Raw genomic sequence first — 20,136 nt, forward strand, 5'->3', positions numbered from 1 at the left:
AACTTCCAGTTCACTCCAGACTCTCACTCCAAGCCAGGTCCTTATCCCTCGCCGCGCACCGAGCGAAGGCCCGGCCGCGCCGTGCTCCCACGCACAGCGGGCTCACAGACATACTCGACTCGACTGACTTGACCACTGGACGGCCGCGACGATGGCTCGCTATAAAAGCGCAGTGTCAATGCAGCGCTCTGCCTCTCTCGACGGCCGCTATGTGTCACCCTCGACTCGCTCGACTTGCGAGCTGCAAGGCACGCGCGCGCAGATCGCTTAAAGGTGACATGGCATTCAGCAGACAAGCCGCGACGGAGCAAACGAGGGAACGGTGAAGGCGAAAGGAGACAGGAGAGCGGGCGCGCGCGGCTTCTTCATGGTGAGCGAGATAGCAGAGGAAAGGAGAGACGGTCGAGAGGAGGGAAGGAGCGCGACTGCGCCAGATGTCGCAGACACAACACCTGCGGCCATGCAGCTGTCGCTCAGCGCTGCTGCTGGCCGCCGAAGCAGCCAAAGGCCACGTATCTGTGGGACGCAGCAGCTGTCAGCGAAGGCCCCAGCAGCAATTCCAGCGCTGACTCTCTACTCACGCGCGTCCAGTGCCGTCAGACGGAGCGGCATCGGGCGCCAGCCCCGAGAATTCCTCAGTGCGCAGCTGGCCGCCTCCAGCGCCGCCCGAGTACGAGCTGCCGCCTGCAGTACCGCCGCCCACGTAGCCATCAAAGGCGTATCCGCCGCCTCCGCCGCCACCGCCAGACTGGCCGTCCGCGCCGACCGTGCGAGATGCGGAAGCAATGGCGACGTAATCGGGGTCCTTCGAGTCGTCGCCGTAACCATCGCCTCGGCGATTGCAGATCTCGCGCTGGAACGTCTCACCATCTCGCGGCGTGCGGCAGGTGCCGCGGCCGCGACCACCCCAGCCGCGGTTGTCGTCGGGGATGGCGTCGCGCGCAGCACCACCGCCGCCGGGCGCAAGGATGATGATCTGATCCGCGTCCGTGCTGCCGGCGCCGTGCTTCGTGACCCACGTGGATCCTCCGCCACCGCTGCCACCGCCGAGAGCCCTGCCGCCCTCTCCACGGCCTCCGAGCGCGAGCCCGGCGGCCAGGCCGCTTCCAGTCTGGCCCGGCAGGCCGAGGTAGACGTCGTACTCGTCGCCCTTCTGGGGTGCGTCTCGCCTGCTTGCAAGGCCTTGCGTAAAGCCGCCAGGTCCGGCCGCACGGCCGTTGCCGCCGCCGCTGGCACCCGTCAGCGAAAAGCCCAGGGCGCGCGGGGAGTCCAGTGTGATTGGCATCGTGAACTTTGCCGGGTACGAGCTGCTCGACGCATCGTACTGGCAGCGGACCAGCATCGCCTCGCTTGGATCGACAGCACGCCGGGTGAACTCAACGTCGCTGCCTTGGATCGACCTGTCCAGCGCCCGGTACTCGCACTTGCAGTTGGCGCAGACCTGGAGGGCTCAGACGTCAGCAAGAGGCCGCGCGAGCGCAGGCACAAGACCTACGTTGAGGTCGTTGGGGTCCGCTGGCATCTCGGCGCCGCCAAAGCAGCCCGTCTGGTCGACGAAGGGCGGGTCCTTGGGCGTCGGCTCGGGCGTCGGCTCGGGCTCGACGACGGGGTCGCTGGGTGCCGGCGTCACAGGTGTTGTCGGCTTGGCCTTGCACTTGCCGAGCGAGATGCATGCAACCTCGGCGCACGCCTCTGCGATCATGGCCTTGTCGTACTTGCGGATCGAGGAAGGCAGCTTGTTCTGCGGCGTGCTGCACTTGCAGCCGTTCTTCTTGTACTTCTTGACGTAGCCACGGCAGAAGCTCTGCAGGCTGCGAGAATAAGGCTGCGGTCAGCGACAGTGGGCGGCGAGCCTCTCAGGCAACGCACTGGTTGCGCTTGATGCGCTTGATGCAGCCGCCGACGGTGCGGACCGTGCGGTCGGCCAGCTCGATGTCGGCCACGCCGACGGCGTCCTCGACAGCGGGCAGCGACGCGGCCTGCACGCTGAGTGTCAGGGCGACGAAGACGGAGAGGTATGCCGAGAGCCTCATCTTGATGTGTGGAGAGGTGGGTGAGGGGGATCCGGCAGCCGCTCGCGGCAGGGCGCGGCTTATGTACCCCTGGCCGCTCAAGCGCAGCACTCCAGCGGCTCTGGGCTGCTGCGCCCTGGATGCTGCTGCCCCCGCACCTGCTGCTGCGTTCTGGTGCTGCCGCTCTGCAGCGCTGCATCTGCAGCGCTGGCTTTGGTGCTGCGTTGCAACCGCACGCAGCATGCACGCTCGAGGCGCCTCTTGCAGCGGCGTGCGCCACACGGACGAATGCAGGCGGCAGCGGCTGCATCCCGAACGTGCGACTCTGACTGCACCCTGCCTGCTGTGCATGCTGAGGGGCTGCGGTGCTGCGGGCGGGTCCGGCCCGCACCATGCACGCTCCATCTGCATCATCGCCATCTGCGAGCCTCTGCTGCTGCATCCGAGGGGCTGCGACTTGCGAGTGCTCTCTGCTGCAGCGCTGCTGTCTAGCGCTGCTGTAGGCAAACCTGGGATACTCAGTGATGTTGCACCTGGCACTTGGCTGCCCTCCTCTTGCTGACCATGCGTCAGACGTGCTTTCGGGTGCGGTGTCCGGTCGCCGCTGCGCGCCGCGCTCCCGCGCGTGCATGCGCATGCATCGCTCGCATTCGAGAGCAGGCACAGGGTGCAGAGGCACGCCTCGGGGCGGCGGGCAGAGCACAGCGCCAGCGCAGCGTCAGCATGCGGCAGAAGGAGCTGAAGTAGAGTGCTGAGCGGCTGCATGCTCGATGGCTGCCGCGGCCGGCTGCCGCAGCACCCAGCCGGCAGCAGCTCGCGACTCTACTCTACCACATGCTGCTGCGGCGCTGTCACCTGCTCCTGTGCTGCATGCATGCATCTGATGCATTGCTGCTGCGCTGCTGCTGCACGCGCAAGGCGTGAGTAAGAGTCTGAATAGAATAGAAGCCAGCTGTTGCGGTGCGACATGACTGCACCTGGGCCCTCACCCAAAGCCCGCCGAGTTTGCACCTTCTTTCTGGAAAGCACTCTTACTGCGACGGTCAGAGCGTCCATGCAGCCATCACAGCCCACCGGCAGCCCCTATTCTATTGCAAGAGCCGCCTGCCGCCTGCCGCCTGCAGCGGCATGCGGGCGGTGATGCTGGGGCACTGAGGTGCTGTCCACTCTATATCAGCACCCAGGGCATGCTGCCGCTGCCGGTCTGGTGCTGCATGGCTGCAGCGTCAGTTTAAGGTCTTCCTGCTGCTGCGGCTGACCCCGCTACCTAGGCCGCTGTGTCCAGAGCGTCCTTCGTGCTGCCCACTGGACGCTGCGCTGCCCTTGTGTAGCCTGGCGCTGAACCCTTGCCGCACGCCGGCACGCGACACGCGATACCTGCGTGCTGCAGCTGCGTCGTCAGGTGTCGTCGCGTCTCGCCCCTGCGTCTGACTTTGACATCACGAATCCACCAGTGCAGCGGCAGCCTGAGCGCTACAGACATTGCGCGCTCTACGCCGCCATAGCGATCGGGCTGACAGGCCAGACATCAAGCACTCGACTCCGCAAGCAGAGATGCCGGTGGTCTCTTGCGCCTGGCTGGCCGGCGCTGTTCTCCTCGGCACGGCTGCAGCGCAGGCCGCACGCGCCGCTGCGCCCGACTGGACGTCGAGCGGCTATGCCGGCTCGGCCATGCCGCCGCACGGCGGAGTGCGGTCCTTCGCCGGACTGCCGTGGACAAGCTGCCTGCACAACGAGCAGGTGCGCTTCGACGTGGCGCTGCTCGGCATGCCCTTTGACGGCGGCGTTTCGTACCGCCCCGGGTACGTCGCTGCTCGGCGAGCCTTCGGCCCGGCTTGCGCTAACTCCTGTGCCGAACCAGAGCCCGCTTCGGGCCGAAGGCGATCCGAGAGGCGTCGCGGCGCCAGCGCACAAACTCGTGGTCCCTCGAGTGTCAGTTGCACGAGAGCAGGACGGCAAGCGCAGTGAGCCTGACCTGCTCACCTTCGCAGACGAACAAGCGCCCTACGAGGCCCTGTTCTTCATGGACTGCGACGATGTGCCCATCACGCCGTATGATCCGGCCGTGGCGCTGGCGCAGATGGAGGCCGCCTACGTGACGCTGCTGCAGCGTACCCCGCTCGTGTCGCGAGAGACGGAGCGAGGCCAGCGCTTTGCAACGGGCACTGCGCTCCGCAGCAAGGTCATCGTGCTCGGCGGCGACCACACCGTCGTGCTGCCGATCCTGCGTGCGCTACACAAGACGTACGAGCAGCCCATTGCTGTGCTGCACTTTGACGCACACCTCGACACATGGAAGGTGTACAACTCGCCGGGCACGCCCACGCCGCAGAGCCGCATCAATCACGGCAGCTTCTTTGCGCGGGCAGCCGACGAGGGCCTGGTGCGTGCAGCATACGAGGCAGCGCCGCTGTCTCACTGACCCTGCGGCAGATCGACCGAAATGCCTCGGTCCACGCAGGCCTGCGCTGCCGCACCAATGGGCCAATGGACATCCGCCACGATGACCAGGTCGGCTTCGAGCGGGTCATGACGAGCGATGTGAGGCCGCCGGCCTGCCTGCTCTGCGCTGTTCGCTCACGCTACCACACAGCTCGACCTGCTCGGCCGCGAGGGCGTCATCGAGCGCATCCGCTCCCGCATTGGCGATCGGCCTGTCTAGTGCGTCGCGAGCCTTGCACTTCTGCGGGCCGCTGCTGACGTCTGTCTAGCCTGAGCATCGACATCGACGTCCTCGACCCGAGCGCGGCGCCGGGCACGGGCACGCTGGAGACCGGCGGCTGGACGACGCGCGAGCTGCACGGCATTCTGCGTGGCCTTCGCGGCCTCAACTGGGTGAAAGAAGGGAGAGCAAGCAGCCTTGGCGCCGCACAGCACTGACGCCGATGTAGATCGGCGCCGACATCGTCGAGGTCTCGCCGCCGTACGACCACGCAGAGATCACGGCGTACGCCGCCAGCGACCTCGTCTTTGAGGTGAGTGCCGTCCCGAGACTGACAGGACACGCGCTGACAGGCCGCAGATTGCGAATCTCTTTGCTGTCGGCCATGAGGTAGACGAGCCGGACGGCGAAGACGAGCTGGAGCACGACGCGGCACACGACGCTCGGCGACATACTGAGTTGTGAAGCAGCACCGAGAGACACCATAGATGAGCTCGGCGCTGTTCTGTCCTGAGCTTGCCTAGCTTGCCTAGCTTGCCTGATGCTCGATACGTCAGGGCTGCGCACTTAGCTCACAGCGAAGGCCCAGTCAGAGTACGAGCTTGGACACTTCTGTGGAAAGGCTTCGCCGTTGCGGCCCGCGCTGCGCTGCACTGCATCTGCAAGCCGCAGCCTCGGGAGTCAAGAACTCCGACTCAAGACGCGCCCTCGGCGGCAAGGCGGGAGCGGGATGCAGGAGTGGGGAGCGGGACTTGGAGGGCCGCAGCCACAGTGTGGGCTCGGCGCACGTGCCTCTCACCATCTGCACGGCCCGAGCAGGGCTCACAGAGGGTGCTCGGCGAGTCAAGAGCGGCTGCTGCTGAGCCAGTTAGGAGTGGCTTCTGCTGAGCGCTGCTCGCGCAGAATGTGGATCTCGCCAGCTGGAGCTCGTGCGAGGGCGGCGGCAGCGCTGCAGCGCACGCGCTTGCGCCCCTGGGCTGCGCTGCACCTGACGCGGATGCCGCCGCTCGAGAGGCGCGTCGGAGGGCGAAGTCGCACACCCGTGGGTCTGCAGATCCGGCTGTGGCTGCATCTGAGACGCGCAGCGGCCAGAGGCGAATGCATCCTGCCACCCGCACGCTGCAGGCTGTCAGGCCAGGCGTGCGGCGGGTCTCTCCTTCGTGGCATCCGGGAGGCTTCCATGCGTCGACGAGCTTGCGGAGCTGCAGCGGTGCATGTGGCTGGCGTTGGTACGACAGCGCGGCAGGCATGCGCGGGGCCAGAAAGAGCCGGCCACCAGTCATCTCCTCGTCGCCTCATCGCCACTTCTCCTCTCCGGCCCCAGCACTATGCGCTATCTGCCCTTCCTCCTGGCGGCGCTGCCGCTCGTGACGGCGCTGCCGGCCACGACCGAGCTCGACGCCCGAGCCCTCGGCGACCGGTGCACCAAGTCGAGCCAGTGCGGCTCGCCAAACAGCTTCTGCAATCGCCGCCGCTGCGACAGTCGAAAGAAGCTGGGGTCTTTCTGCTACAAACAGACCGCCTGCATCTCGAATGCGTGCACAAACGAGCGCTGCGTCGAAGGTGCCGTGCTCACGCTGGGCGAGCGGTGCGAGACGAGCAAGTCATGCGGCAGCGGCTACTGCGGCCGCTCGAAGTGCGCAGTGCCGCAGCCGGTGGGCGCAGCGTGCTACAAACCGGTGCGTCTACGAGTGACCCGCTCATCCAGAGGCATAGCGAGCTGACATGGCCCTCCATGCTGCAGGCTGGCTGCCTGTCTGGCATCTGCACCGCCGGCGCATGCGCCGCCCCTCTCGCACCTGAGCCAAAGCCTGAGCCGCTTCCCGAGCCGAAGCCTGAGCCGGTCCCGGAGCTGACGCCCGAGCCGACGCCTGAGCCGCCTTTCATCGACACCACGGGGTGCTTCGGTGGTGCGGTCATGCCTGCGGACCCGAACGATCTGAATGTAGGTCTACGCAACCTTAGCCTCTTCTGAAGCGAAGCGCGTGCTTACGGGACGACTCTGCTGCAGGTGTGCAAGTCTTGCAAGTGCGAGTACCGCACGGCACAGGACTACCGTCCCGGCGAGGGCGAGTCCGCCAGCAAGCCTTCGCTGGTGGTCTGCCGCTACGACGGCTCGAGCCGCGTCTATCCAGACACCTTCACCATGCCGATCAAGGTGACCGAGGGCCAGAAGCGATCGCAACAAGGTAGCTCGAACTTGGGCTTCTACATGCAGGGCGGCAGGGGCGGCGGTGCCGGGAAAACGGGAGGCATCGGCGCCTACGCCGAGGGCGTGGCGGGCTCGAACGTCGGGATCGATCTCGCCAAGGGCACGGTCTTTGACATCTACGTGGGGACCGCCGGAAAAACTGGCTCAGGCGTTGCGATGGACGGCTCGGTTGCTGCTGGCGGACGCGGCGGCGGCGGCAAGGCAACCGGCGGCGGCAGCGGAGGCGGCGGCGCCACGTGGGTGACGCTCCACGACGCCACCACGTACGACGACATTCTCTTCCTGGCTGGCGGCGGCGGCGGTGCCGGTGCAGATGCCTCTGCCAGCGCCACCACGACCAAGGCTGCCTGGGGTGGCCGCGGTGACGGACAGTGTGTTGAGACCGCAACGGCCATGGAAGACTGCGAAAACCGCAACATGGTGGGATACGGCGATATGACCAAAACCCCTCCGAAACTGGACACCTACCCGGCTAGCGCTGGCTCCGTGCTGGGCGCCGAAGGCAAGTCAGGCGGCGGCGGCGGCGGTGCAGGGTGGGCAAAAAGCACGCCCGGCGGAGGCCTCGGCGGAGGCAGTGGCTTCTCTGGAGGCTCGGGCGGCAAGGAGAAGCGCAACTACGGCTACGACCTCAGAGGCTTCGAGTTGACCACGACTCCCGCTGACGGCAACGGCGCTGCGTAAGTACACGTGCGTGGAGCGAGCCTGCGCATAGACTCAACCAATCTTGCATCGACAGGTACGTGTACTTTGGCTGCACCAATCTTGGCCAGAGATGAGGGCAGCTCGCCCAGCTCTAGGTCCCTCCTTCGCTCACGAATCTAGCTATGCGCTGCGTCCCGTGTTCTGCATCCGTTTTCTGGCTGTTATGTACCGAGTGATGTGCCTCGCCAATCAAGTCTCTGTCACCATTTTGCACAGATAATGCGCGCGGACATGGTGTGGGCACGGAGCACTGCGCACGCGAGCTGTGCAGCCGACGGCACCAGCGGCCAGCACGCCAGCCGCCGCTCGTGTCCACGTTGCGGCGCACACCAAGCGGTGAGAGTCAGGGATCACGGCGAGCGACAGCGTGGTAGGCGTCCGACGACGTGCGTAGCCAACAGAGACGCAGATGCAGTGCCTTGCCGAGCTTCCGGTCCGAAGTCTAGGCTTCGAGTTCCAGCACCAAATGGGAGTCTGACTGTGCGGCGCGCGCGTGTACGGCGCACGAGCGCATCCGCGATGCCGCACCGCTCGGCTGAGACCGCTCAGTAAGGCAGCCTCGCCTTGCGTTCAACGCCGCAATCTGCAGCACATAGAAGGGGCCTGCCTGGGACAGTCTCTGTCCCTGTCCCTGGGCTCACTGATGCAGAAGTGGCATCGCCCAAGACAACAATCAAGCACGATGCATGTCCATCGCAGACTCGTTCCCACGCCTTCAGAATTCGGCGACCAGGGTCGCTTCGCGCCGTGCGCCGCCTCGCGCTGGGTTATCTGTGGCCTGCAGTATGCGTCTGCAGCGCCTCGCGATCGCCGCAAAGCTGATGCTGGGCTGGTGTCCGAAGCGACGCTGCCGCCGCGGCGCGCGGCGCGTCGGCGAGCGTCGGCCCGACATGCCGCAACGTCACCGAGCTCGCCGAGCGCCAGCCGCCATCAGCGCCAGCATCGTCAGGGTACCGGCGTGCCGCCGACAACCGATGGAGCATCAGCCGGGAGGCTGCAGGGGTGGAGCGCACCGTCGACACAGTGCAGCATTCTCATGTGCCCGCACCCGCTCAGCACGTGCTTTGGCCCAATGCGTCCTCCAAAGATGTCAGCGATCGTGCGCCGAAGGGCGCTCGTCCAGGTCGCTCGGCCCACGCCGGACGTTGCCCTTCCCGCGCTTGATGCGCCCGTCGTGGCTTCGTTGCAGGACGTGCCGGCGGCGAGCCCGGCGCTCGCCGCTCTCGGCTCGGCTGTCAAGAGGCCCTGGGCGGTGCGCCTATCACGGCCGCTCTCTCTCGCGGCTGCAGCGGGAGGAAGCTTTCATGCTCCCTCCCCGTGCGTGCGCCGGCCGGCGTGTCATGCGCTGACACCGACAAGCCACGGAGGCGGAGGGCATGCGTGCAGCTCCCGTCTTGCCCGGTGCGACACGGGGAGGTGAGCAGGCCGTCATGCGTCCATGCTCTTACTGCTGCATGTGGCAGTGAGCATGCCGCCCACGGCAGGGGCGAGGGCGCGCTTCGCCGGGCTTGCGTCGAGCGACCCACCGATCGCTTCGCTTGAGACGGCGGCGGCCGACGCTGCGCACCATGGAAGGCGGCCTGTGCAAGCGGGACAGGTGCCTCTGGCGGCTATAGAGATGATAGCTTGACCGGCGGCTCTCCCGGCGCTGCATGCTCTTCCTTCCTTGTGACAGCGGGGTCCGGGGGGATGTGGGCGATCTCATCGGGAGCGGCGCTCGGGCGAGCTCGCTGGCCGATCAGCGCAGCAGACGCAGCGTGCAGCGCCGGCGGCAGTTGCAGCGGGACGACGGCACCAGCGATGCAGCATGCAGCCCCGGAGCGCAGCAGCACCCCCAGCAGAACGCACCGCAGAGGCGACACGGCGGAGATGCGAGGCGCGGGAGCGGCACGGCGTGGTCGCGGACGGGTGCGGGCCAACGCCGCACGCGCTACGGCTGCATCGCCGCGATGCTGCCTGCTGCTGGGCTGCCCTACACCCCGCCTGCCGCCGCGCGCCGCTGCGGCCTGTCAGGCACAGCAGGGTGCAGCATCCAGCGGGGCAGGGGGCGAGAGCAACACCTCAGCTCGCGGCGTGCGGGTGCGGTGCGGGTGCGGGTGCGTTGCGGGCCCGCGCGGCGCACGGGCTGTGCAGGCAGCTGCTCGTGCCCCATAAAGGCAGCCGGCGCGGGCCACGCCTCTTCCTGCTCGCCCACACCCGCTCCCGCCCCCGCCCCCGCCCGCTTCTCTCGCACTCCGTTTCTCACACCACGCCGCACTCTCCTTCAGCATGAAGTTCTCCCTCGCCCTCCTCGCCGCCGCGCTCGTCGGCTCGGCCGTCGCCCTCGACGCCCAGCCCACTGCGGCGCCCGTCGTGAGTCGCGCAGCCGCACCTGGGCCCAGGCCGCACACCGCTCACGCGCCGTCTTTACTCCAGGCCAAGCGCCAGCAGGCCGGCGTGCCCGACGCCTCGCAGATCGCCCAGCTCCTCTCGGGCCAGGACATCCAGCAGATCATCGCCCAGGCCTCGAGCGCCCTGCAGAACCCGGCGTGAGTGGAGGCGCGGCACAGGCAAGCATGCGCCGCCGCAGACAGCGCAGCTGATGTTCGCCCTCGGCAGTATCGCCTCGTACCTCGGCGCCAACCCGGGCCTCGTCTCGTCGGTCATTGCCGCCCAGTCGCCTGCGCTCGTCAGTGCCGTCGGATCGGCGTGTGAGTGTCCATCGGCCGACGCGCGGAGCACTGCTGCCGGCATCCAGCTGACACGCCTGCTGCTGCTCAGCTGCCCAGGCCATCATCTCGCAGGCCACGGCCGCACTCGGCTCGGCGGCGCAGAACGCCTCCTCGACGCCCTCGCAGACGTCCACCGGCACCGCGCCCGCGGCCACGACGCGCCGCCCCGACGGCGCCATGGGCCTCTCGGCGAACATTGCTGGCGCCGCACTCGCCGCCGGCGCCGTGCTTGCCGTCGTTGGCCTTTAGAGCACCTGCTCCTGCGTCTCGCCTTGCGCCGCCCGGGCGCGCGCATCACGATCGACCTTCTCCGGCCTGCACGACCCCTCTCGCCTTTCCCAGGACCCGCACGCACGCCCCGCCGCTGCGCACACGAACCTAGAGCTCCAGACTTGGCTCCGCCTTGCATGCTCGACCCTCTGTATCTTCTACCCCGTTCCCGCTGGGAACCGCGCCATGTGATCTTACCCTTCCGCTGTGTGTGAGCACCTCGGCATGGCAACCCTTTGTGAGCTGCGCTTGCGCACCCGCTGCGCCAACCGACAGGCACCAGCCACACGTTCGATGGCTCGCCGCGAGTCCCTTGCCACGCCCGGACGGCACTGTTCGCCGTGCACCTGGCGAAGCACCTCGCCACCATGTGAGACAGCTTGCGCGCACGGGTGCTGGGCTGTCCGCAGCGTGCCCGGCGTCGAGCATCTCGCCGGTCGAGCACGGACCACCTGCTGCTGTGTCAGGCATCCCGAGACGACGACGTGTCGTATGCCTCCTCGTCAAGGGGGGGGGGGGGGGGATGCAGGCGCGTCACGCGATCGCCGCGCTCTGCTCTCGCTGTCCCTCGCCACCTTCGCGCTCCGCTTCTGCGCCCGTCTCGCATGGATAAAGTGGTGGCATTGGAGATTCCGCAGCATCGTTACTGGTCGCACATCTCGAGCTCTCCGGTCCACGCTCACTTCTTGCCCTTCTGCTTCAGCGCGGCCTCCGAGGCGGCGTAGCTCTGCAGGCCAAGGAGCGAGAGGATGCCCACACCGACGCCGCTGACGATGCGGCGGTCCCACGAGCGCGCCTGGTCGCGATTCGCATACACCCACACGCCGCCGCCGATGAGCAGCGCGGCGTTGACGGCGCCGAGCGTGCTGGCCCAGTACTCGGGGTTCGACGAGAACTTCTGCCAGAAGTCAGAGGCCTCCTTGCCGGCCTTGTCGGCGGCGCGCGAGATCCTGCAGAGGATGTGTCAGATCGGGCCGCACGGAGACTCGCGTGGAGGAGTGCAGGACAACACCACACCCGCAGCACTGCACGCAGCCTTGCACACGCGGCCATGGCCAGCAAGCCTGCGCAGAGCGCACTCCGCAAGCGGGACTGCGCAGATTGGCCTGCGCACGCAGCACTGCGCAGATTGGCCTGCGCACACACTCACTTCTTCTCGGCCTTCTTGGCCTGCTCCTCGGCGCGGCCCAGCAGGTCCTTCGCCTCCTTGCTGGCCTTGTCAGCCAGGCGCTTGCCCTCCTCGGTGCCCTGCTCGAGGTGCTTCTTGGCCTCGGCCTGCAGGCGCTCCACCTCGGCCTTTGTGCGCTTCTCAGCCGCCTCGAACTCCTCGCCCGTCTCGGTGCTCAGGTGCTCCAGATCACTGCCGGCCGGCACGACGTTGACCTTGCCCGTGTTGACGTCAGGGTGCTGCGTACTGCAAGGCAAGAGTCAGCGGACGGACGGGCGGCAAGGTGCGGCGGCTCCGGAGGGCGGGAGCGTCACGACTGCGGCGAAATCACCCGCGCGCAATATCGTGAGTGACCACGCGCAGTGACCAGCGCTCCACCAGCGCATGCATCAAGGCACAGATGAGCGATGAGCTGCTCATCCTCCAGGTCCAGCACCCAGGGCCGTGTATTCCGCAGAAGACCAGTCCATCGCACATGCCCCGTCTGCCGCTGCCCGCCGCCGGCACGCGCCCAGCTGCGCCGCTGCACGGACTCACATGCCGGCGGTGTTGCCGTGGCTGCCCTCAACGAGGCTGGGGTCCGGGCGCGGCTGCTGCGACGCGGGCGGAGCGTTGTGGGCGGCGACGTCGGCGTAGGACATGGTGCGTGTGGGTATGCAGAGGGGAGAGCGGGTGGTGGGTGGATGAGGAGCGGAAGCAGCATGCACGGTCGCCGCGCGCTTCGAAACGGACGGGCCCGACCGCGCCGCGCGCGCGGCTGCCCGCGCCCGCGCCCGGTGCACGCCGCTGCTGCGCGCTGCGCTCATCGCCGCGGCGGTACAAACTCCGCCGGCCGCCCGTCTCGCACGGGACAGCTATCGTGGGAGCGCGGCGCGCCGGGCAGGACAAGATGCCGCACCCGGCGCGGCGGCGTTCGGCGAGCAGCAGCTGCCGCGCGCACCCCGCATTCTCCTTTCTCTCCACCCGCCCTCGCCGCACAGCAATGTCCCCGCCCCGCGTCGTGCTCTTTGACATCGGCGGCGTCGTCGTCGGCTCGCCGCTCGTCGGCATCAATGCGTACGAGGCACAGCACGGCCTGCCGCACGACTACCTCAACGTCGCCATCACGGCGCGCGGGCGCCAGGGCGCCTTCCAGCGCTTCGAACGCAGCGAGCTCGACCTGCACTCCTTCTATGCGCGCTTCGGGCAGGAGCTGAGCGAGGCGGAGGCGGGAAACGAGGCGTACAGGCAGTTCTGCCGGCGGCGAGGCGTCGGTGCGTGGCGCACGAGTGCCCGGCGACGCGGAAAGTGGGCTGAAGGCAGGCGCAGACACACCACAGCTGCCGCGGGAGCTGAGGATTGACGGGCGGGAAGTGAGTGCTCGGAGCCAGCTCACGTGAAGGAGCAACGTGGAGCGAGACTGATGTACTCTCGTCTCTCGCTCAGCTGTTCGGGCGGATGATGAAGGAGTCCACACGCATCGATCCGCTGATGCACAACGCCCTGCGGCGACTCCGCGGTGCGTGCCTCAGCTGCACCTCTCTCTTCTCTGCTCACCTGTCTGCTGCACATCAGCAGGCGGCAAGTTCCGCCTCGCTGCGCTGACGAACAACTTTGCGCCGCCGACTGCGCGCGCTGACGGCGCCAATGCCCCGTCGCTGGAGGAGGAGCTGGAGCACCTGGGCGTTCTGAAGGGCGCAAACGAAGTCAAGGGGCTCTTCGACGACTACCTGGAGAGCGCCAAGATCGGCATGCGGTGAGTCGGATGCGCAGGCGCCATGCGAGAGGAGAACCTGATGAATACCGAGCAGCAAGCCAGAGGAAGGCATCTTCCGATACACGCTCAAGCACCTCGGCGTCGGGCCAGAAGAGGTTGTGTTCCTCGATGACATTGGCATGTGAGCTGTGCCTCTCTCACACGCCTCTGTTGCTTGTCTGCCGTGCTGACCCATGCACGACAGCAACTTGAAAGCCGCACAAGCCCTGGGCATCCGCACGATCCGTGAGTGGCTTCCCCGCTTGCCCCCTGCAATCTCCATCTGCCTTTGCGGCTGACCTTTGCGCGACAGGTGTCTTCCCTCGTTCTTCCCTCCCGGCGCTGAGATCGCTCGAGAAAGAGACGGGCATGCAACTCGTCACGGACGCCGAGGCACGCGAAGAGGAGGAGCGCGTGGCGCGGAAAGAGGCGAGCGAGAAGGGACAGGGCAAGGCGAAGCTGTGATGCTCGCGTAGCAATGGAGGGCTTTGCATGCAACGTCGATTGTGCCTCGTGAGGCCAGAGCTGGCGCGGCGCTCTACCGCGAGAGGTGAAGTCGAAATTGCTTTGCTTTGCGTCGCATCATCTGGCCGCAAGAAGCGACAGCTCGGCGTCCAGGCTCTGCAGCGCGCTGCGCACCGTGGCACCGACGGCGCCGCCCTGCGTGTCGCGTCCGAACGCACCCAGCAGCTCCTCGTGCGCCTGCACCAGCATCGCGCGGCCCGCAAGTGCGCGCTCCATGCCGGCCTGCGGAAGCCGCGGGGGACTGGCCAGGCAGCTGTGCTGCGCCTGACTGCCGTCGCCCTGCGCATCTGCGATGAGCAGCTTGCCCAGCGTCGCCATCGCGACGGCGCGGGCCGGGTGCGCTGCGCAGAAGACTGCTCCGCCTGCGGCCTGCATCCCGGCGCAGATGGCGAGGCCAAGTCGCGTTGCCTCGTCGAGCTTCTCCTCCGATGCGTCCGAGCTGCCCGCCAGCTCGATGAGGGCCGTCTGCGCGCAGCGCATGAGGGCCAGCAAGGGATAGCCCGACGGCGGCATCACGGCCGAGAGGACGCGGATCGAGCGCTGCAGCGTCTGCCAAGCAGCTTCGGGCTCTACGAAGGATCTCAGTTGTGCTCGGCTTGGTGGAGACAGCACGCACCATTCGTGTCCAGAAATCGTTCCGCTCGCTCAAGGGCCTGCTCGCCAGATTGGCGTGCCTGCGCAGACGTGTCGGGCTGCGCACGTGGGGCACCGCACTTGCTGCACGACGCACTAACAGGCGCGGCCGTCTCGTCGCCCGTCAACGGGCTTGCAATCCAGCCGCCGCAGGCTCGCGAGCACCACTGAGCCTCGCGCGGGTCTAGCCACGCGGCACGACCAGCCTTTGGCGGCGCACGTCGGCGAGCGTGCTTGCACATCGCGCAGCTGCAGGCGAACAGATAGCGCTCGGCCAGCGTCTGGCGGCGCTTTGCGTAGCAGTCCGAAAGGTCGACGTACGAGGTGAGAATCTACGCAGTGCTTGGAGGTCAGGACACAGGGCGACGCACGCCGCATGCGAGCGGACTTACCTCTTCGCCAGGCTTGATCTCACGGATCGCCACCACCCGCAGCGAGCCCTCCCGCGCGCCGGGGCCGAACGGAAAGACGACGCAGGCGTTTGGCACGCAGCTGTGGTTGAGCAGGGCAGCTTCTGGCGCCACTGCGACGCCCAGCGGCGATAGATCGCTCGAGGCTGCAGTGAACGAGTTTGTGGCGTACTGTCAAAGAGCGTAAGCGCTCGCGCCGCGTGCTGGGCCCGGCCGGGCTCACTTGGCACACAAAGTCGAGTAGCTGGGCCGAGCTGGCGAGACCGAGCGCGGCCAGCCTGGCTCTGGCAGCGCTGCTGCGTTCCTCATCTGGCTCCGCGTCTGGACGCAGCGTCACACCCATGAAGAAGGCGAGCCGGGCAGCTATCGTGCCCAGGGGCTCGAGCTGCTGCGAGTCCATCTTGCCACGATCTGATGTAGTGTCAGCAGCGTCACCATGTCCCTAGCAGCACCTCAACGCACTGCTCTGCATGTTGTGGACCGGCTCCATCTGCGTCGGCGTCAGCCCACGTGCCGCGCAAAGCAGCGGGCCCGCCAAGCTCACCCAGTCTGCACCCTTCTTCTGACCAGCCCATAGCAGCCGGGCCAAAGCACGAACGCTTGTGCCCGGCTCTGATGCAACGCGCTGCGTCTGGCCTTTTGCGCTGCTGGCGGCCGAGGCGGCATAGGCGACGAGAGCCGCGCACTCTTGCCGATGCAGCGGCCAGTCGGCGCGCTGGCAGGCGGCCGAGCAGTAGTGGAGGGTGCGACAGCCGCTGCAGCGCTGCAGACGCGGCGAGCTGCTGCCCGAGGCAGTGTGCGGCAGCGCCTCGATCGCTTCATCGGCTGTCTTGAAGCAAAGCGCGCAGCGCGAGTCGAGATGGGCGGAAGAGAGGACAGCGACGTGGGGCGAGACGGCGAGCAGGGTCGTGCCTTGCGGCGCGCCAGCTGCAGCATCAGTCACCGCCAGCGTGCACAGCCGCCCCACACTCACCTGCTGTCGCGCTCTTTACCGATGTGGGAGCCCACCAGATACTGCGGCCTGACGCCTCCGTGCGTCTGACCTCGAGCTCGCCCCTCAGCCGGTACGATGTCGACTCGGCGCGCGACCCGCAAGCAGGCAGCTGGGCCATCGTCGCAGCACTCTCAAAGGCCTGTGTGCTCGCTGCTTCTGGCGCATCTGGCTCAGCAACCAGCTCCTGCGCAGCGACTGGTGCCTCCTCGCTGGCGCAAGCAGGCTGTGGTGCTGCATCGGCTGGCGCTGGCGTAGCGGCTGGCGCTGGCGCAGCTCGAGCCTGTCCGGCGCTTGCCGCTCCGGCGCCGCGTCGCGCGCGCTGCTGCTTCAGCGCCTGGAAGCTGGCCATGGCGCAGCAGGGCGCAACTCGCGACGGAGAGAGCCAGGCGCGCTGCAGATGGGGAGAAGTGGATGAGAAGCAAGACGCGAGGGCCGCACACGACAACAGAAACGCGAAGGCCAGGTGCGCAGGCGCAGCCGCACGCCTCCACTTCCACGTGCCGTGCGAGAGCGAGGGCGCAGGACGAAGAAGCTCGCCGCGACTCCTGCTGCTCTCCTCGCAAGTGCAATAGAATCTTATTTCGAGCCGATGGACAGGCCTGCGCCACAATGCAACGAGGAGGCAAGGCCTGCCAATCTGAATGTGCAGAGCTGCACCGATCACTGGAATGTCAAGCCGGCTGCCGCGGGCGCGTGATCCTCGCCCGCAGCCGGCGCGGTCGCGTTGCTGTACTTGAGCAGCCACGCAAGCACCTCGCGGTGCCACACCAGAGAGTTGCGCGGCTTCATGACCTGGACAGCAGGCAGCATCAGCGCCTCTTCGTGCGCAAGCGGCCGCTCGTCGGCAGCACGCACCCAGTGGTTCTCGTCGGGAAAGTAGAGCAGCTTGGAAGGCACGCCGCGGCGCTGCAGGACGTTGAAGACAGACAGGCCCTCGCTGGACGCGGCAGAGTCAGCGTCAGACGCTGCGCGCGGCTGTGCCACACTCACGATTCCGGCAGGCGGAAGCTGCAGAGGCGCAAGGTCAGCTAGACGTCACCACCACGCAGGAGGGCTGCGACGCACTCTTTGCCGCCGGCGATGGTGAGCTGCGGCGTGGCCCAGCGGTCGGTGTACTGCTCTGGGCTCGCCGCGAGGTATGCGTCACGCGCCTCCCACGGCACGCCGCCGAACTCAAACTCGGGGAAGTAGAGCTCGTCGGTGGAGTACTGCGGACCGGGCGTCAGCTGGTCTGGCAGCACCGCGTGCCGCGGCCTGCGCACCCAGGTGGAGAGCGTGCTGAAGACGCCGTCGTGGCACACGAGGCCCTTGAACAGCTGGTCCTGGTTGCGGCCGTTGATGAGATTGATCATGTACCCGCCAACTGCGGAGCGGTCAGCACAGGCCGCGGCGATGCAAGGCCTCGAGGCTCACATGACGCGCCAGCCCTGCGGTCAGGGGTCAGCTCTGACCTCGGACAAGGCAGCTGCGCACTCACGCAACGACGCGCTCCGGGTCCAGGTTCGGGTGCGTGTCGAGGATGTGTCGGACGCCGGCCCGGATGTCGCTGAGCAGCGCGGTCAGCCTGGGTCGCAGCCAGCGCCACTGCCGCACTCACAAAAAGGCCCGCGTCGACCAGGCGCCCAGAATGCCCTCCTGGTACTTCTGCCCGAAGCCGGTGCTGCCCGCTGGATCGAGCGTGATGACAAAGAAGCCGGCCGCCGCGAACACGCTCGGGTTCCAGCGCGTGCTCCAGGAGCTGTGCGGGCGCGGACAGGTGAGCTGCCGCTGCCATCGCTGCGTGCACAGGCCCAACTCACTTTGTCCATGCGCCCTCCGGGCCACCGTGGATGAGTGTCAAGAGCGGGTAGGTTTTCTGCGAGCGAAGTGCGTCAGCGGCTGCAAGCGAGCGCAGGTGCAGTGTCTCTCACGTCCTCGCTGTAGCCCGGCGGCGGCACCGTCCAGCCGTACGCCTCGCGACCCTCCATGCCGACGTAGTTGAAGCGACGGGGCAGCGGGCCCAGGTCGACGCCAGCCAGAGCCCGACTCGCGCCCTTGAAGTCGGTCAGCTGCACCGGATCCTCGCCGGCGGACGCCGTGTACACCTCGGTCGGGCCGCGGAGACTGCTGCGCGTCAGGAGGGTCCGGCCGTCCTGCAGCGGCTGCACGGATGACACGCCGCCATCGCGCACCAAAGGCACCAGCGTTTCGCCCGCCTGCGCCTCGGGCGAGAAGAGCTCGGCCAGGGGCAGGGAGAGAAGCTTCTCCTGCTCGTACTCCTCGACGACGACGAGCAGGGTGTGGCCGTCCGCTGACCACGCGACTTGAGCCGGACTGCGGTCCCAGGCGCCCAGAAGCGTGACTGTCTCGTTGGAGGCGAGCGTGGTGACCTTGACGCGGCGCACGTCTGCCTCGAATCCGTCGCGCGCCATCTGAAGGTAGGCCACCTTGGAGCCGCACGGCGAGATGGCCGGCGAGGATGTCGCGCCGAGACCGCCGCGCGAGATCTGCTGCGGCTGAGATGTGCCTGCGAGCGGCACAGTGTAGATCTGGAGACTGCTCAGCACGATCCTGAGCTGCCGCAGCGCAGCCACCACGCACCTGCTGCCGTGTGTGCCACGCGGGATTGACCGACGGGTCCTTGGCGGTAAAGGCCGCATACGCAGTGCCGTCGGGGGCAAGGCCAAGGGAGTAGTCCTTCTCGTCGCCGAACGGCGCGACGGGCGCCTCAAGGCCGGTGCCCTTCATGAGCGGCCTCTCCTTGCCGGCGAGGCTCCAGCGCTCCTTGCGGCCCTTGCCGCGCTTCTTGAGATCGATGGCAAAGAGCTGCGTGCGCTTGCCCGGGCGCAGCCACTTGTCCCAGTGCCGCACAAAGGTCGTCTCGTAGACTATGCGCCACTTCGCATCAGCCGCGTCGCTCGCGTTCGCCGCTGATGGTGCGACTCACTCTTGGCGTGCTCCCACTCCTGGCCCTCTGCGCTGCTCTCGTACGACTCCACGTTGCGCAGGTCGCCGTCGTCGTAGACGGCAGCGCTAAAGACGATGGTCGCGCCGTGGTCGTGCAGTAGCACACGCCAGGAAGTCGGTTCCACGGGCAGGGCCCCGATGCGCACGCCCTTGAAGCCCGCGTCCGCCCAGTTGCTGCGCAGCGACGACTTCGCGTAGAGGGTCGCTCCGCGCAGCGTCACGAGCGTCGTGTTGGAGAGCCAGAGCGCCGCAGACGCATTCCGCACGACTTCGACGGCGCCTTTGCTGGCCGCAGCGCCGTGCCCGGCAGCTGGCACGGCGACGCTCCAGATGGACGAGCCGCCGCTGCCGCGCTTGACGTTGTGCTCGGCCACCGCGATGACGGCCTGCCGTCCGTCGGGCGAGGCAAGCGCGTCGCCGGGCCGGGGCGCCTCAAGGAGCGCCAGGGGCGTCAGATGGCTGGCCACGGCCGTGGCAGCAGAGGCCAAGCATGCAAGCACGATGCTTCGGCAGCGCATGGCGGGCAACGAGTGAGAGGCGGCAGAGGTGGAGGCGGGAAGGCAGGGCTCGACTCGGCGCGCGGTGGTCCATGCACCAGCGCACGCGAAGCGCGTTACGTAAGCCGCGCGCCGCGGCGCGACTCTGGCGCTTTCGGTGTGCTGCCGCAACGCGCCGAGCCGCGGCCGCGCTCTGGGCTAGCCTACTCCGCCTGCGCTGGGGCTTCTGCTGCTGCCTCAACGCATCCGCAGCGCAGCGCTCGCCCGATCGTGACTGTATTAGGTCGCTGCGCCCGTTACACGATGCTGTCACGCTAGCTGCCTCGCTCATCCTGCTCTCCATCCGGGAGGTGCTGGGACTGCCATCACAGGCTGTTCGGCTGGGCATCTCTGTGACTCGTGTGCGATAGGGCGCAACGGTGCGCATCATCAGCCTGGCATGCCGCGACTGGAGAGGCGAAGCTGGGCGAATCCAGAAGACGAGGTCAGCACGCGGCCGATGGCGACGACTCGACGTCAATCCCGCGTGTCGGCGACGGGCTCGGTGTCACTCGACTGTCGCAGGAAGACTGCGTCTCTCGTATCAGGACAGATAGGCTGCCCCAGCTGTTGCGAGGAGGTGCTTGTACATGTGTGGCCCGGCACTGCGCCGCTTCGCA

The 20,136-nt window shown here is 67.6% G+C and overlaps 10 protein-coding genes across 10 annotated transcripts; 6 read left to right on the forward strand and 4 right to left on the reverse strand.

Annotated features, from left to right (window-relative positions):
- Window positions 1–267: 267 nt before the first annotated feature.
- FA09DRAFT_330191 (hypothetical protein) lies at window positions 268–2,218 on the reverse strand. Its single transcript, XM_025742505.1, has 4 exons — window positions 1,870–2,218; window positions 1,496–1,811; window positions 582–1,441; window positions 268–516 (listed from the first exon to the last, which is right to left on the reverse strand). The coding sequence occupies exons 1-4, from the start codon at window positions 2,031–2,033 to the stop codon at window positions 474–476; spliced, it is 1,383 nt and encodes a 460-aa protein (XP_025598312.1). The 5' UTR covers window positions 2,034–2,218; the 3' UTR covers window positions 268–473.
- Window positions 2,219–3,407: 1,189 nt separating this feature from the next.
- Window positions 3,408–5,212, forward strand: FA09DRAFT_36849 (Arginase/deacetylase). Its single transcript, XM_025745622.1, has 8 exons — window positions 3,408–3,814; window positions 3,874–3,944; window positions 4,004–4,395; window positions 4,446–4,553; window positions 4,606–4,673; window positions 4,724–4,847; window positions 4,904–4,987; window positions 5,035–5,212. Exons 1-8 carry the CDS (start codon window positions 3,567–3,569, stop codon window positions 5,137–5,139), a joined length of 1,200 nt encoding a protein of 399 aa, XP_025598313.1. The 5' UTR covers window positions 3,408–3,566; the 3' UTR covers window positions 5,140–5,212.
- A 601-nt stretch (window positions 5,213–5,813) lies between these two features.
- FA09DRAFT_360830 (hypothetical protein) lies at window positions 5,814–7,737 on the forward strand. Its single transcript, XM_025745277.1, has 4 exons — window positions 5,814–6,353; window positions 6,419–6,619; window positions 6,686–7,563; window positions 7,623–7,737. The coding sequence occupies exons 1-4, from the start codon at window positions 5,889–5,891 to the stop codon at window positions 7,660–7,662; spliced, it is 1,584 nt and encodes a 527-aa protein (XP_025598314.1). The 5' UTR covers window positions 5,814–5,888; the 3' UTR covers window positions 7,663–7,737.
- Window positions 7,738–8,277, forward strand: FA09DRAFT_330196 (hypothetical protein). The gene has a single exon (XM_025742506.1). It carries the CDS (start codon window positions 7,820–7,822, stop codon window positions 8,138–8,140), a length of 321 nt encoding a protein of 106 aa, XP_025598315.1. The 5' UTR covers window positions 7,738–7,819; the 3' UTR covers window positions 8,141–8,277.
- Window positions 8,278–8,356: 79 nt separating this feature from the next.
- FA09DRAFT_330197 (hypothetical protein) lies at window positions 8,357–9,275 on the forward strand. The gene has a single exon (XM_025742507.1). The coding sequence runs from the start codon at window positions 8,676–8,678 to the stop codon at window positions 9,006–9,008; it is 333 nt and encodes a 110-aa protein (XP_025598316.1). The 5' UTR covers window positions 8,357–8,675; the 3' UTR covers window positions 9,009–9,275.
- Window positions 9,276–9,808: 533 nt separating this feature from the next.
- Window positions 9,809–10,716, forward strand: FA09DRAFT_330198 (hypothetical protein). Its single transcript, XM_025742508.1, has 4 exons — window positions 9,809–9,940; window positions 10,004–10,116; window positions 10,187–10,278; window positions 10,349–10,716. The coding sequence occupies exons 1-4, from the start codon at window positions 9,857–9,859 to the stop codon at window positions 10,546–10,548; spliced, it is 489 nt and encodes a 162-aa protein (XP_025598317.1). The 5' UTR covers window positions 9,809–9,856; the 3' UTR covers window positions 10,549–10,716.
- Window positions 10,717–11,226: 510 nt separating this feature from the next.
- On the reverse strand, window positions 11,227–12,414 carry FA09DRAFT_330199 (hypothetical protein). Its single transcript, XM_025742509.1, has 3 exons — window positions 12,275–12,414; window positions 11,720–11,983; window positions 11,227–11,519 (listed from the first exon to the last, which is right to left on the reverse strand). Exons 1-3 carry the CDS (start codon window positions 12,376–12,378, stop codon window positions 11,249–11,251), a joined length of 639 nt encoding a protein of 212 aa, XP_025598318.1. The 5' UTR covers window positions 12,379–12,414; the 3' UTR covers window positions 11,227–11,248.
- Window positions 12,415–12,677: 263 nt separating this feature from the next.
- On the forward strand, window positions 12,678–13,937 carry FA09DRAFT_319074 (HAD-like protein; the record flags this gene model as incomplete). The annotated part of the gene is made up of 7 exons (XM_025740922.1): window positions 12,678–12,990; window positions 13,046–13,089; window positions 13,163–13,235; window positions 13,292–13,472; window positions 13,528–13,614; window positions 13,678–13,718; window positions 13,786–13,937. The coding sequence occupies exons 1-7, from the start codon at window positions 12,720–12,722 to the stop codon at window positions 13,935–13,937; spliced, it is 849 nt and encodes a 282-aa protein (XP_025598319.1). The 5' UTR covers window positions 12,678–12,719.
- On the reverse strand, window positions 13,786–16,447 carry FA09DRAFT_330200 (SET domain-containing protein). The gene is made up of 7 exons (XM_025742510.1): window positions 16,014–16,447; window positions 15,585–15,952; window positions 15,503–15,530; window positions 15,264–15,451; window positions 15,023–15,211; window positions 14,614–14,962; window positions 13,786–14,566 (listed from the first exon to the last, which is right to left on the reverse strand). The coding sequence occupies exons 1-7, from the start codon at window positions 16,381–16,383 to the stop codon at window positions 14,055–14,057; spliced, it is 2,004 nt and encodes a 667-aa protein (XP_025598320.1). The 5' UTR covers window positions 16,384–16,447; the 3' UTR covers window positions 13,786–14,054.
- Window positions 16,448–16,694: 247 nt separating this feature from the next.
- On the reverse strand, window positions 16,695–19,527 carry FA09DRAFT_319081 (alpha/beta-hydrolase; the record flags this gene model as incomplete). The annotated part of the gene is made up of 12 exons (XM_025740923.1): window positions 18,961–19,527; window positions 18,615–18,901; window positions 17,945–18,562; window positions 17,834–17,889; window positions 17,632–17,772; window positions 17,512–17,580; window positions 17,448–17,461; window positions 17,297–17,397; window positions 17,100–17,242; window positions 17,025–17,042; window positions 16,890–16,971; window positions 16,695–16,826 (listed from the first exon to the last, which is right to left on the reverse strand). The coding sequence occupies exons 1-12, from the start codon at window positions 19,496–19,498 to the stop codon at window positions 16,695–16,697; spliced, it is 2,199 nt and encodes a 732-aa protein (XP_025598321.1). The 5' UTR covers window positions 19,499–19,527.
- Window positions 19,528–20,136: the final 609 nt, after the last annotated feature.

Source organism: Tilletiopsis washingtonensis, assembly GCF_003144115.1.
Source record: "Tilletiopsis washingtonensis strain MCA 4186 unplaced genomic scaffold FA09scaffold_11, whole genome shotgun sequence".
NCBI lineage: Eukaryota > Fungi > Basidiomycota > Exobasidiomycetes > Entylomatales > Tilletiopsis > Tilletiopsis washingtonensis.

Coding starts and splice junctions, on each gene's coding strand:
- FA09DRAFT_330191 (XM_025742505.1), bottom strand. CDS start 2,033: ATGAGGCTCTCGGCATACCTCTCCGTCTTCGTCGCCCTGACACTCAGC. Junction 1,442..1,495: donor CGGACCCCAACGACCTCAAC/GTAGGTCTTGTG, acceptor TGAGCCCTCCAG/GTCTGCGCCAACTGCAAGTG. Junction 517..581: donor TCTGACGGCACTGGACGCGC/GTGAGTAGAGAG, acceptor TGCGTCCCACAG/ATACGTGGCCTTTGGCTGCT.
- FA09DRAFT_36849 (XM_025745622.1), top strand. CDS start 3,567: ATGCCGGTGGTCTCTTGCGCCTGGCTGGCCGGCGCTGTTCTCCTCGGC. Junction 3,945..4,003: donor AAACTCGTGGTCCCTCGAGT/GTCAGTTGCACG, acceptor TCACCTTCGCAG/ACGAACAAGCGCCCTACGAG. Junction 4,848..4,903: donor GCCTTCGCGGCCTCAACTGG/GTGAAAGAAGGG, acceptor ACGCCGATGTAG/ATCGGCGCCGACATCGTCGA.
- FA09DRAFT_360830 (XM_025745277.1), top strand. CDS start 5,889: ATGTGGCTGGCGTTGGTACGACAGCGCGGCAGGCATGCGCGGGGCCAG. Junction 6,354..6,418: donor GCGCAGCGTGCTACAAACCG/GTGCGTCTACGA, acceptor TCCATGCTGCAG/GCTGGCTGCCTGTCTGGCAT. Junction 7,564..7,622: donor GCTGACGGCAACGGCGCTGC/GTAAGTACACGT, acceptor TTGCATCGACAG/GTACGTGTACTTTGGCTGCA.
- FA09DRAFT_330196 (XM_025742506.1), top strand. CDS start 7,820: ATGGTGTGGGCACGGAGCACTGCGCACGCGAGCTGTGCAGCCGACGGC.
- FA09DRAFT_330197 (XM_025742507.1), top strand. CDS start 8,676: ATGTCAGCGATCGTGCGCCGAAGGGCGCTCGTCCAGGTCGCTCGGCCC.
- FA09DRAFT_330198 (XM_025742508.1), top strand. CDS start 9,857: ATGAAGTTCTCCCTCGCCCTCCTCGCCGCCGCGCTCGTCGGCTCGGCC. Junction 10,117..10,186: donor AGCGCCCTGCAGAACCCGGC/GTGAGTGGAGGC, acceptor CGCCCTCGGCAG/TATCGCCTCGTACCTCGGCG. Junction 10,279..10,348: donor CAGTGCCGTCGGATCGGCGT/GTGAGTGTCCAT, acceptor GCTGCTGCTCAG/CTGCCCAGGCCATCATCTCG.
- FA09DRAFT_330199 (XM_025742509.1), bottom strand. CDS start 12,378: ATGTCCTACGCCGACGTCGCCGCCCACAACGCTCCGCCCGCGTCGCAG. Junction 11,984..12,274: donor CACGGCAACACCGCCGGCAT/GTGAGTCCGTGC, acceptor CTTGCCTTGCAG/TACGCAGCACCCTGACGTCA. Junction 11,520..11,719: donor GCCAAGAAGGCCGAGAAGAA/GTGAGTGTGTGC, acceptor CATCCTCTGCAG/GATCTCGCGCGCCGCCGACA.
- FA09DRAFT_330200 (XM_025742510.1), bottom strand. CDS start 16,383: ATGGCCAGCTTCCAGGCGCTGAAGCAGCAGCGCGCGCGACGCGGCGCC. Junction 15,531..15,584: donor AGAAGAAGGGTGCAGACTGG/GTGAGCTTGGCG, acceptor ACGCCGACGCAG/ATGGAGCCGGTCCACAACAT. Junction 14,567..14,613: donor ACGATTTCTGGACACGAATG/GTGCGTGCTGTC, acceptor GATCCTTCGTAG/AGCCCGAAGCTGCTTGGCAG.